At 40.6% G+C, this 14,496-nt stretch overlaps 1 protein-coding gene across 1 annotated transcript in view; it reads left to right on the forward strand.

The window, feature by feature from the left end:
• The window catches only part of LOC1280972 (uncharacterized), a 34,821-nt gene that overhangs the window by 3,767 nt on the left and 16,558 nt on the right, over window positions 1-14,496 (forward strand). The window contains exons 2-3 of the mRNA XM_061658007.1: window positions 3,949-4,593; window positions 10,397-10,532. Of these exons, the coding sequence (XP_061513991.1) occupies window positions 4,587-4,593; window positions 10,397-10,532 (143 nt within the window). The 5' untranslated portion in view covers window positions 3,949-4,586. The remainder of the gene's footprint in view (window positions 1-3,948; window positions 4,594-10,396; window positions 10,533-14,496) is intronic.

Genomic DNA, 14,496 nt, shown 5'->3' on the forward strand with positions numbered 1-14,496 from the left:
AAAAGAGCCTACCCTACATGATAATTTGTTTCACCATCGCCATCCTTGTACCAATCGCACCAGTTCTCGGAAATGATGTTTTCCCATCCACATAACATTACTCTGCGCCAATAATAATTACTGTCTGTGTGTTGTTGTTGCTGCGGCTGATGTTGCTACTGATGCTGTTCGTGTGTTTGTCTGCTTATGGAAAGCTTCGAAAAGAGCAGGAAAAGTACAATGCATTAAAATCCTCGCTTCCGCCTGCTTGAAAAGATACACAATAACAAAACGAACAGCGTAGGTGCCTCGTTTACGAATTCATTTATCAGAATGAATATTAATTGCTTCATTCGCCGACGCACCTTCGTCCCAAACCAAATCCATCCCTTCGTGCAGTGAAACCCCTTTTTCATAGGCAATTTGTGAAGCCAAGCACAATAAGTGAAAGATGTGTTGTTGCATCATGTTGTTTCACTGTTTTTTTCGACAGAAGATAAATACAGTTTAAACTTTCGGTTTTGGTTGGTCAGCAGGTCAGAAAGTCAGATAGAATGGGACGAATGAAAAATGGCAATGAAAAACATGGACACCTTTCCGGTGGCAGAGGTCATTTTACAACATTTTTAACCTTGGGCTGTTGTGTGACTGTCCCAATTACTGTTCACTGGATCAGCCAATTGATACCGGTGGAAGAGGCAGCATCGGTGGATCGATGCAAAATGTTTGATTGAACAGTTTCCATTTATCGTGGCTGATTCCTCCATTACACACAAATGATTGATAAGAATTTCCATCTGATTTCAATGTTCCATCTGTTGCTGGTTGAAATTAAAATACGGAACAACCGTGTCAGTTTTTCATTACTGCACAATTTGTGTAAAAATAACCGAACGTTATTTTCATTTGGCGATTTTTACTCAGGAAGATTTGATCAATCAATACTATGGAATTGCTACATATTTTTTAGTTGAACAATGTATATAAGTAAATTCATAAGCAGTTTTATCAGAGGTAGTTTCTTATGATAAATGGCGTAACTCTTCTGGACTGCCTTGTAAGTGAAATAATTATTGTAACACTTTTGTTATAATTACTTTAACTGGCAACTTCGCGCTTCTCAGCAAGCAAAACTCAAGCATAATTTCAGGATGGAAAGAAAAGTGTCAAGATTACACAAACTTCCAAAGTTCTGCTCTCAGCAACGGTTCGGCAGTCCTTTGCGCCACGTTTCTATCCTTCTTATCGTTTTTAATCTCAATATGGCGCTTTATTCTTGTGCATCTGGTAGTCCCTTCTCCTTTTTCGTGTCGCTCTGAAGGAGTTTGGTTCGGTTTGAAAATGCTTCGGAAGCAAGAAGAAGATTGGTGCTGACTCACGTAGCGGACGCAGCTGTTTCTCTTCACTGCGTTCAGTGCGAAAATTGAAAATTAAAACCAACGTTCAAAGAATATTATTAAATTATTATCATACTCCAGCGAATGGTCGAGAAGGCACAATAACTATGGGATAGAAAATTTAAACCAAACTAATGGAAAAAATCGCCAAAAACTGTTAAATGATTATTCCTTCTAGTGTTGTATCACACGTCTTTTTGATAACACATTACATTCAAAAAGATTTTACTTTCACAATTTTACAATATCCTTGCTTTCTTTACGAGTAAAAATTAACAAGAATAAATTGTAAGATTTTTTTAAAATTTCACACTCATTCCACTTCACACCAATTGTCGACCACTCGTCCGATGTGGAATAGTCCATTGGCAATCGTATTCCATTGGCGTAATGGATGGTTAGAAGAGTAATCACAAGAATGCTGCCCTATCCGCAACCACAACTGTGATGATAGGAAGAATAAACGAGGTGGACTTTCCCGTCCAGTTTGCGGGAAATAAATTATAACTTTATTTGCCTTTTCCTTCCCATTATCTGATGAAACTGATCTGTTTTTTTGTTCGTCTTGTTGGACGACTTGCACTTTGAGTCTTACCAATTGGCATCTGTTAAATGGTGGAAAGTGTCTTTTACGCGATTTAACGACGAAGGAAGGACAAAGCGTTTTCACAACGAGATAAATGAATCTGCATGAGAATGAGCTTGTTTCCGAATTCTACTCCACTCAGCCTGAAGCCGAGATGGAGCAAAATGAGCAAAATTTGAAGTGTAATTTAATACGAAAAACTGAAATGCTTTTGAAAAAAAAATCCCAAAAAGAAACCCACAGCATCATGTCAGTATCCATTTGCCATTTGAAACCCGCACTTGAGCCAGCTGTGGAAGTGGAGAATCCAAATTATCTGATGAGTTACAACCTTTGTCATTGTGATAACGGTTGTCGTAGCGCGGAGAGGTCAGTCAAATTATGAAGGGTGTAAATAATACACAAAAAGAGCTCAAAGATAGAACATTGTTACAAGAATAAGGGATGGTCAGTTGATGCAATGCGAATCGAGCATCAATTTTTCTTCTTCTTCTTCTTTGGCTCAACAACCGTTGTCGGTTAAGGCCTGCCTGTACTCACTTGTGGGCTTGGCTTTCAGTGACTAATTGATTTCCCCCCATAGCAGGATAGTCCATCCTACGTATAGCGGCACGGTCTATTTGGGGATCGAATCCATGACGGGCATGTTGTTAAGTCGTACGAGTTGACGACTGTACTATGAGACCGGCTCTCGAGCATCAATTACAGAACGAATAATATGTGCAAGCAGTTTCAACGCAAAAACAACATCTTTGAGTTTTGGATTAATATGATAGTTCATTTTTAAAAACGAATTAAAAAAGTTACGGAATCAGTATTACCTCATCTTGTCTATTGAAACAAGGAATCGAAAATCATTTTAAAGGATATATTAATATAAAATAAATGAATAAAATTTAATGAATGGCATTTATTCAGCGCAATTCTTCAATTCAATTAGCTTATCATTTCGTAATGCCTTAAATATATCAAACTTTTAGAGAAAGTCATCATATGTTTAAAAAAACGTAAGCTATAAATTAAACTAAACTTCCGTTTTCCTTTCTCTTGGTCTGTTTTGTTGTCTAAGCACTTCATAATTCTCTACGTTCTCTTCCGTTTTCATTCCATGAAGTATTTCTTCGCACGCTGTATCCATCCTCTCACGGTCATAAGCGTGCTAACCATAACATTCGGTGCCAAAATAACCATAAACTTTGTCGACAAACTACCACGAAACTTTGAAACATTACGATCCGCAAAGCCACGGCCGAGACATTCGTTTCGTCCCTCAGGGTATTTTCACCAAGGCACGATAGTGCTACTACTACTACTACTCTACTCTCTACCACACACAAACAGTTTCCTGTGCTTAGCGGGGAAAAGACAATGAACATGAACCTTTAAAATCTGCAGCAATCGGAACACTTCCATCGATCCACAAACTTTGAACTTGGCAAGATGCAGTGACTGCAGCAATTTTCCCCCCTGGGAAAGTATCCTATTAAAGCTCTCCAAGAAAAGCAATTGGTTCTCGCCCATAGATACGATGGATACAATTTCAATGGTGTGTTTTACAATGAATCATTTGGGTTTGGTGGCTATTTTCAACGTGCTAATCACTTTTCCGCTGCGAACATGTATTAAGCCAAGTCTTGAAACAATCCATTTCTGCGTATTCGTCGAACTTACAACCATACAACTTTCCGACGCAACTAAACTGAATGGCAGTTATGTGAAAGCATGCAATGAAAAGTGGAAATTTATTCAGTTCCCTTCATTAACTTTTTAGCTAGAAAGTCTGGTAAATCAGCTTCCTTTCCTAACTGTCAACATCGCTACACGAGCCGCAAGGCTAACGGAAAAATATTTCAGTAATGAAGGGCTAATGTTCGGTCAACCGTTTGTTGTTGAATTATCTTTGAAGAAGTTGTTATACCCTATAAATCAAGCAACATTTTCTGCTTGAACATATTATTATCCTTTTTCTCATCCTCTATGCAACAGGCTACAGAAAGGCGTCACCAAACAAACAAACATCCTGCTGCAGTGCTTCAGTCAAATACTGGAAACTCTTTTTTCTATCTCCAACCAACCGTTCTACTTCCTATCGGAGTTGAACATACTGCAATTCAGAGAACGACTATAAAAGCAATAAAAAAACTCGGTATATAAACTATCCAACCAGAAAGGACGAAAAAATTAAAAAAAAGGCAAAAAACAACTGATACCCAAGACTTTCATGGTGACAATATGGTCGTGGCGGTGACAAGCAAAACTAAAAAACCCTTAGGCAAGTAGACGCTTTGCACAGTTTGTGTTCTTTAGTCCGACGCAAAGGAAAGAAACGGTGAGACGCGTGGCAGGCAGTGAGAATAGAGTGATGTTGATCTTGTTTTCGTGTCAAAGCGTACGTGTAACACATGTGAAACGGAGTCGAACGGCAACTGTAAGCATAGTGTGAATTTTTACATCAAACATTGACCGAGAAGGTTAACGACGCAGAACAAAGTGAAAATTGAATAAACGATTAAGGCAATAATTAACAACAAAAAAGTTCAACGACAGAATTAAGGTGATGAACGTGTCGTCGCATGTGATGGGGATAAGGAGAAGTGTGCTTACTAGTAACGGCGTTTGTCAACATGATAGGTAAGTACTGTTGCTCGTTGTAAGCTTAAGGGGTATAAATTACAACGTTTTATGAAATAATTATCCTTGATTTGAATTAGTGGTACTTAGTGATTAACTGTTGCAGGTTATCGATAGGCCATCTCAATTGTCAGCTAGCATTCAATTTTCCCTTGGATCGTACCAATCATTTTTAATCAAATCGTACTTACTCAAAACATGAGAAAGACACCCTGAAGAAATGTGTAAGTAACAAAACTGCTAATAAAAGCTTCCTGTTCGCTTATCATTGGACCATATAAGTGGTTATTTTTCTCGTTTTTTTCAATACTTGCATGTATCCTTCCCTAACAAAAGTAACAGTGCAGCTATTTATATGCGTATGCTAGCGCACAGACACTACTATACTCCGTACATCAATTTGCAACTATAATTGATGTCTAGGAGCATAGCTCCAGTTTATATTTTCACGTTTATCTTAACTCTTCGGGGCTCTATTTTCTCAAATTACATTTATCTATATGTCCTGGGAAATTCGGAGCGGGTTTTGGTGGTTCATGAAAAACGTTAACGGTTTTCTACATGTGGAATGAGATAAAACTGTTTTTCTCTCAACCCTAAGTCAGCTACAATTTTGTTTGGATAGCTACACAAACACATATTGAACGACAAAAAACCAACATTCGATTGTACCGGAAAAACAGACCACATTACTAGAGCTGGTCTTCTGCAAAGGCTGAGTACCCACCCAAACCAACCAATGCAACTGAAAACCTGTTGTATGTGTATGTAAGGGAGTTTGCGTTTTCGGTTAACAGGCAAAGGACTGCTAATCGGATGATCGAGAACGGGTTTAAAAGGGGTATACCAATACAAATTCCAGCATCCCAATTTAGGCCCTGTGGCCACAGATTCATCAAACGATCATGGGACACTACCGCGGATTCACACACATACACATATAAAGCGTCTAGCGAGAACGGAGTGGTTGGTAACAAAATCAATTAAAACGAAGCCGCGTACTGTGCCGATGGCTGCGAGCTCGAAATTGTGTGGCGCTTTTCGTGTGTCCACTGGAACGTGCCATAAAGCAATCGTTACTTGCAGGGAATTGCAATTGCCACAATGTTCGCCGTATTTCAATTCGCCGTGCGGGGAGAAAACAGATAACTTGATAACGAAATAGTTGCGGACCGTTTTGCTGATTGCTTTTGTTATAGTAATCGCCAGATATCGTATATTTACTTATGTAGTGTAAATATTTTTTTTGTTGTAAAAAAATAAAATTAAATTTGTTTATCAAATGATACATTAACCTTCACCAATATCGTTGACAGCATGGTACTTGTCCGAACAGAGTGTAATGAACAAAGATTAATTGATTGATTGAATGAACCAGCTTTCATTTACTTTTATTATTTCCTTACGTAAGACGTTAACGTAAGATTTAAGAAATATTTAATCAAAACTGCAAAAAAGTTGCAAAAAGTAAAAAAATGTTTCTCAAATTCATCTTACCCATCCTTCAAACACACCATTACGTCCCAATAGTGCCAACCATTTTCCAATGCAGTCGAAATGATTCAAACAAATCAAGCATAAAATGGCAACCAGCTGTACCAAACTGAATGCAAAGCTGTGACTGGTTGGAGGATTGGGGGGAGAATATTCACACCATAAACATGACCATACCCACTCGAACTTGAACCGGCTGGTCATGACAACCGCGTCCTTCCTTTTTTTCTCACAGTTCCCTTTAATTGTTTTCCCCCTGGTCCATCTTCTCATTATGAGACACATGTAGGTGCTCACTAGGGTCATGCAGCTCGTTATTCATTAATGATTTCATCTGTTGTTAAACAATCCAATAACATTTTAAAACAAAACACCGTCTACGCTATACGTTTCCCTGTTGCGAGACACGTGATGAAGTGGAAAGGTAGAGTGCAAGAAGGGAATAGTTGGGGACAATTATGGCTGACGCGAAGGCCGAGGCCCTCATTTGTTATTGCAGTGTCGAGGAAATCAGGGGAAGATAAAATACCGAATACAACCCACCGAACCAATCACCCACAAACTACGTGACCGACCACTGCAAAAAGCGCACCTATATCGTGCAATTGTGATTGCAATATTTTCCACCCAGCTTACCGACCACTTCCTGTCTATTCCTTCAGTGCACCCGAGGAAGCGGTGGAGCGTTAAAACTGCGTACACCGTACCGAATATGACTATAAACAACACCAGCAGCACACTAGCAACCCGCGTACAGATGAGAGGCATGCGGACAGTCGATGCGAACAGCAAAAAGAACTCTCTGCTGCACATTTAATTAAAATTCACCGGAGCTCGGGCTCCACTCCGAATCTGAACCAAGAGAAGCTAACAAAAATATTTACTGCTGAAAAAACTAGAGAGAGGAAGTTGCAGTGAATCGATCATACCGTTTCCCGGGACTGCGCGGCGCACTCACTAGCTTAATTTAACTACAAGCCAAACTCAGTCAAACTAATAAACATGGAAAGATATAAAACAAAGAAAAAAACTCAAAGAGATTGGGTGATAGTTTTTGACCACATGTACGATGAGACTGACGATGAGGGTGATGTGAAGAGAGCGTACAAAGAGGGAACAACGCTGAGAGAGATCGATATAAAAAAAAAAACAAACAAAGTTACAAAAAACATGTCAGTCCACAGTCTTTATTTTGTTACTTTGTTGATCTAGTTCATTAGAGGGGTTTTAATGAAAGCAATGAACATTTATTTGATTATACTTTGTTGTGAATATTTTAGTAGATTTTTGTTTTGTTCACGTGTTTTTTAATGATTCTTAATGAAGTGGTTTTTCGTTCATGATTTTTTTTTGTTGAATTATATAGTTACTCACTTCAGGTCTAGATGCAAGTTCCAATCCTTATAGAAAACATAAATATATTTGTGACTGGTTCTTAGAATATGTTTTGTGTAGAAACCTGTTTTCAAAAGGAATTCTATGAACTATAGGATTACAATACACCCGTTAAGTTAGAACAATTTAATAACCACTCATGACTAAACGCATTCTATTGCATATGCCTAATATTGTTGTTTGTGTGTAAAATATATCTTATGTTCGTGAAAATTCAACGCGAAAATCGCTTAAATATTGTCGTTGCTGGGAGATTAACGCTCATTTCAGTTCTCGGTTCTCCTCTTTAACTACACTAATCTACATTGAAGCATCACTGGTCATATATTTTGCTAATGTTTTATATCTCTCTTACTCAGCCCATCTACTTATATGAGCTGTAATAATATCACAAGCATCCGTTCAGTCCCAAAAACCCATGCACACGAACAATTTATGTACGTTACAAGCAGTTTTGTGTGTTGTACGGTTCTGGGAATAAAGTCCCATGTGAGTGTGGGCGCGGGGAGTACGAGTAATTGTAATTAAAATCGATGTGAACGGTATGGTTCCGGAAAATCCACCTTATGAACAAATGACTGAACCTATCTACCTATTTCCGTTCGATATATCATGCAAAAAGCGTGAACTCATGCTCATCAAGCAACTAAACACTGCACGATGCAGTAGTACGGTGCATGGCTGACACTCGGATTGCAGTTCATAATCTTCCGGTAATTAGTCGCACCGTGACAACAATGTTCGGCTTACCGACACGGACGCACTCCCGGAAGCGTACACTCGGTTGAACGTACCATCGTAGCCCTTGTCTAAACTAAGCCTCGATCGGAACTGGAACGAGTGCGTTGGTTGCACGAAAAATCAATAGATAATTAAATAAATTAATTTATTTTCTATCAACGGGGTAGGCTCCAAAATCGCGTTGTCTATCTAGAGTGGCCTAGATGGCTCCCTAAGGTATACGCGTACGTTCAATTGGAACGGAAGAACGCTGATTCGAGAGGCACTTGAAAATGTTGGCATAGAAACGTGATGTACGTAAAAAGGTCCATGAGATTGTGTGTAGCTTTTGGCGATGAATAATGAGACACTAGTTGAATGCAGTTGGTACAAATAATCATGATTATGTTACGGTTAACAAACTGAAAAAGACATGGTGAACTTTTGCACGATGTGTCGGTAATCCGACAACCCAGTTCCTACGAGCTAGTTTGTGCATCAAATCCGGTTCATATCGCACCAGAGTATAATAACTACAGAGTTACGTGGTAAAATATGTGTACTCCTTTCGCAAAAATCTAAATTTGATATCAAAACTTACATTTCCTATTGACAATGATAAAAACATCCAACTATCTTCGGTATGCATGTTACTATCTGTAGGTCATACGCTGTGGCAATCAACCAGAAAAAGCTTATCTCCTCTCTTGCGGTTAGCGAGCTACTTTTCTCGCGCAATACAATCTAAAATCGATCGAAATTGTGTTTCTGTTGCAAAATCTCATTTCAATGCCATTCCTGCAAATACCCTTTTAACACTTCCTCTCAAAATCACATCGATCATGCTTAATAAGCACTTATCAATTGCGTATGTGAGGTGGAAATGTATGTGTTCGTGAGTACAAAAACCATTCCATTCTAAGCTCAAGCGTATTAAATTTTAGTTTGAAATCAATTACCCTATCCCATGGGAATAGGACCTCGTGGAATGCATGGTGCAAAGTAGGGATTTTGGGACGATAATTATTATAAGCCATAAGCGTTCAGCTTGGGGTTTTAAGAGAAAGGCATGAGGATAGAATCCTGGATAGCCTTAGGGAGGAATTATTATAGCTATTAGATAGTTGTACGAGATAACGCAGAAAACTATCTTCTCGTTTCTAGACATCGTTCCCTTTCTCTGAGCGCAAACGCGTTTGAGATGGACTTAATTGAGATGTTCTTCTGTGTATGCCTTTTTCGTCCCTTTCCCAGAATTGCTCAGTGCTTGGAATAGATTGATTGAAATGGCGTTACTAAAATATGGAAGAGATTAGTCGATGTAGAGTGCCGTAGTAAATTTGCAGTTCGCATGCATCACAAGCAGAGGACCAGACTCCAAACTAATAGGATCTGACGTCATGCTTACTGACCTGTAATCGATCTAAAAACGAGATAGTAATTTCATCAGGAAAGTTATTCAACTTAGTAGAATCTGGTTTTATTGTGGCATAAGGATATTGTGAAAAATAATGCCCGAGCCAAAATACCAGACATTTGCATAGCTTTAGGCTCTCCTTTGAACGCCGACGGAGTTACACAAATGATACCAAAGTATGCTAAGCCTTTGCAAAATAATAAATAACTTCCTAAAGGCTTCGCAAAATATACATTCTGCTCGATATAGCTCCGCTCAACAAATGGCATGTTATAGTCAATGAGATTAATTTCACACTAAAAAGCTCCTGCTCCATAATGCTCCAGGTTGGCCCAAACCGAGCATGCACCGTAAAGGATGCACCGAAAGAGTGAACCAAATTCGCTTACTAAGCCACTGGACGATTAACCTATCAATGTTAACGGTTGATCGGAATCGCCATCGGAGACTCTTTTAGCTTGGAGTGTCACACGGTCTCACGAGCGTGACTGCAGAAAACTGACCGTGCGATTCCATAGGCGAGCATAAAAGGGCCGAGAGTTTGGGGCCTGAGCTTTTTGGTCATCAGTTTTGCTGCAGCTTCATTGATTGCGTGACTTGGGCAACGTTGTGGCACACAGGACCCTATCATGATTGAAATTGTCCTAATCGCCCTTACACGTACCGCTGAACGAGACTCCCTGCTTGTACCAACCATGCCTTGATGCATCCATGCACGTTCTTCAGCTCCGCTCTAACCGTTCTCTTTTTTCTTCAAATTATTTTATGTCCCTGTAGCGCTCGTGCGACAAGTTATCACGGAGGACTGTGGACAGGAGGAGCTGGTACAGTGCACAAGACCGCTGCAGGTCCTATCGGCCACATCGGAGCTGTCCTTCGTTACCAAGAAGGAGGAGCTGGATAAACTTTGCCCGTGAGTATTACCCGCTTGTACCATTCAACCAACCAACCAACCAACTAACCAACCAACCAACCAAACCATCGTCCTTCTGTTCTGTGTGGTGTACCCGACATCATCACCATCCCCGGCATCATCTTCCGCAATATATTCATTGAATCTAGCAGCTCGTTTTGGCTTACCCATTCCGAGGTCGGTGTCGTTGGTCAATTTTAGCCGTTGAGCGTAATCACGTCCCCTTTCTCACGTATAGCCGAGATTTTTCGCTACCATTTGGTATTGATTTCATGCCTGAACGTTCGGTGAGAGGTTGGTAAAGGTGGACGCTCACATGACCTCTTGTAACATCATTGGCTGATGGACAATTGGTGCACCGAAGTTTTTGGTTTCTCTCTTATTAACCTCGGACACCCTGATCCTTGATCGGGAAGGAATTTAATGCTAAAGAGAAGGATTTGCATCTACTGATGCAGCGTAATCACTTTTACGCTCTGTTGCTAAACGAAATGGGATAGATAAGTTGACTTTATCAAGAAGATTATGGTGTGATTTTATTGATATGGAGCTTAAATGGAGCAGATACTGTATCCAAGGTAAACTCCTGGCTATTCATTTGCTACGAAAACGAACTCTTTGAAGCTGGTCGGGACATGATGCAACAGTACACGCTTAATTCGTGTGTCGAAGGTGTGAGTAAAACCTCCGTGTTCAGCGCCTAAAGGCAAACAATATGGTTTAGAACAAGTCCACTTGATTTTTTCAACATATTATGTTTCGATTTTTGTCTCTAGAAAGTAAAAATACATCGAATTAGAATCATCAAATGGTTGTAATGATTGTTAGTATTGCACTTTGCATTTGAGAAGCAATGCTATAGTTTTTTGGTAGTTATTAACAAGATCAATGAAAACATGAAGCGAGCCATATGTTCCGCTAATAGGAGCTCGTAGCTCACCGTATAGTCCAGCGCTGTCCCATTCACATAACAAAACCACACAACGATCCGGTCGGATGTAGTTGAAGTTCTGAGGAAACCACATGTGCTATACATGTTGGTGTCTGTTGCCATCCAGCCACTTCCCTTCATTTTGCATTCGCCACTCTATTTCCACCGGAAACAGCTGTGTGAAAGTTTGCCGGAAAAGTCCGTCCTACCGGTCGTCGGGAAATCCCAAACCAACCGCCACCGGAACAACAAAACGGTTGGGCCGATGTACGAAACCAACAACCCAATCCGCCATGACCGGATGGGGCAAACAACACCGGATCGGGTCGCAGAAAGTTAACTCTACGGGGTGAAGGGGTCGAACAGGAAAGCGTCAAACTATTTTCGGGGTTGTCGTCGAGTTCATTCCCATTCTCACGTGCTCTTTACTATCCCACACTTCGGCACAGTGTCGTGAGATTATTCCAGACTCGAACTAGGCGAATAATTAGAAGCGGGAAACTTTTCTAATTTAACGTTTTAACACATTTCCGTTAGACAACGTGAGGTTCGCTCAAGGAGGCGGCAGTTCCCAACGTTAGCTGACTGCATATTCGACTGCTCTCTCGGAGCTAAGGTTTAGATTGCAAAAGGTTGACAAGTGTACATCGTCGTATGAAGGGCTACCTTCGGATATCAACCTCAACCGATCGGATTGTATGTCACCATCGTCTCTTACTGGAAATTCTCTCAAACTATTCAAAACAACGACAGAGACGACGATTGTCAAATCTCACCAGGTCTTGCTGTCCCATTGTCCCATTGCTGTCCCTTGCTCACGAGAATTAGTCCCATTGGCTGAGAAATGAGCTATGCGATGAGAAAAGTTTGAGGTAACACTGACGAGTTTGACTTCAAACCTACCTTTTCATTGAGAATGCCAAAAGCTGTCAAAAGAAATCCAATTTCGTCGATGCATCTGGTATTGGTCCGGTTGATGCTGGCGGCTATAAAGACTATGAATAGTGCCTGAGATTTACTATTGATGTTTTCTGCGGAGAGACCATGTATCTTGACTGTTCCAGCGTGTCAAATTTCGCACAGCAATAGCAAAATAAACGTTAACAATATATTTTGGGCACATTGCGATTTGTGTCGCTTTTTAATTACAGATTGAGCTCTTCGGTTGAAGTCCAATTGCTTTCCGTGTTTGTATTTCTAACAATTGATAACTATTTCATTAATGGAAATAACTCTCCCACTCAATACACTCACATCAAACATACGTGTTCGATGCCACAGTTGACTGGTTTTCTCCTGCTGAGCTCTTGATGAGTGATATTTATAAGAGGCTTCATTGTGCATCTACACCCTCCGATTTTTGCTTTAACCTTATCATACGGATCCAATATCGAATGCACCAGTGAATAGGGAATGCAATAGAAGCTCAGTATGACTTTCAAACCAATACGATTCGAATGTTGCATTCTCCAACAGCCAACATAGTCTTTTAGGATACGCAATATCGTACCGTACCGCTCACCCAGTAATGTACAGGTTTCAAGAATATTGTTCATTCCGAAGCATCCAATTTCAACATAAATGTTATCCTCACAAGGCACAGAAAAATTCAATAAGAAAATGCATACCCGTTAGGCTCTGCTTCGCCCACATAGGCCAGGATATTTCAAATAATTCTAACCCAGCAGTAGCAGCAGCGTTCAGAATAGAGTTAGATCTGGATAGTCCATAGAAAAGAAAATTCAATACTATCGCTTTAACTCTTACCAGCCTTCTTTTCGAGGTTTGGCAATTTCCTTTCGAATGACTTGCAATGAAAACTCTGTGTGGGGGGTTGAAGATAGGAAAGCTAAACATTTCTTTGCTCCATTAGACCTCTCGGTGCAGCCTCGGTTTACCAACGGTGGACGATTTCCAAGAAGGAACATTCCTCAAAAGATGACGACGTTCGCGGTGCATCGCAGTCGCTGTTACAACGAAACTATTGCTATTTGCACTGTACAAATAAAACATGCGCTTCAAACATAAATAAACATTACTGAACCATTTGTACACGACCGTTTACTCCGAGGGACGGCCCCAGAGCTATGAACGATTGTGGAAATCAACTCGAGACCACAGTTTCGTCAGAAGATGAGTTCGAAGACCCCGAGACAAGATTGCATCTGTCCGTTTTGCAATAGGTAAGCCCGTACATCCATTTGGACAGTGGGATACACTTTTCCGCACGCACGGCTCGACTTAGTCATCTGCCAAAAAGTTCACATATCAAATCAGATGAAATATAAATGAACTAGCAAACCACCTACCGATGAATGGTACGTTCAAAGGGTTTGAGCCGTGTTGACCCGTGGAAACACTCCCTGGGACAAAATGTGTCCCAGTTTCTGTGTTTACGTGTGCACTGAAGCAACGAATGTAAATACAGACCACATGGACTCGAAGGCCTGCCGTGACGGTCAAAGTCCCCAATGGAAATGTGGCGTAAAGTTCGCTTCAAATCCACCCCAAACAGAGTGGCAACCAAACAGATGTACTTAGTAAATACCAAAAAGCTGAACTGGGTGTGTGCTGTGTCACCGGACCTTCAATCGTTACCTTCGCACAGAGCTTAACCTTCAAGCCTTCATGGCGATTATGCAGAGCAGAGGGAGAGCAAATCGACTTAAGCAAATACACTGACCATTCCTTATGCTTTTCACTTCCCCGTTGCACCGTTGCGTCTGGGAAAGGATAGAGTTGTTATCGTAACAAAGTGACCGGAAATGGAGAAAACGGGAGTGAGATAAAGCTGGATGCAAGAGCCCCATTCATCGGGGATAGTAACGAGGAAGTGTATATATTGTAAAGTTCTAGCAAAGAACATCCTACTCTCCCAAAGCCTCAAACCGTCCCTTGCCCAGTGATGTCATCGTTCGACCAATGTCAGCAAGGCAAATGTGACAGAACCTATGTCCAGTGTACGGGGCATCGTTGGAGATGTCCGTTTATCGGATTCATTCGTGTCACACGTCGTGTCTCAAAAGAGGATGG

Source organism: Anopheles gambiae, chromosome 3, assembly GCF_943734735.2.
Source record: "Anopheles gambiae chromosome 3, idAnoGambNW_F1_1, whole genome shotgun sequence".
NCBI classification, from domain to species: Eukaryota; Metazoa; Arthropoda; class Insecta; order Diptera; family Culicidae; genus Anopheles; species Anopheles gambiae.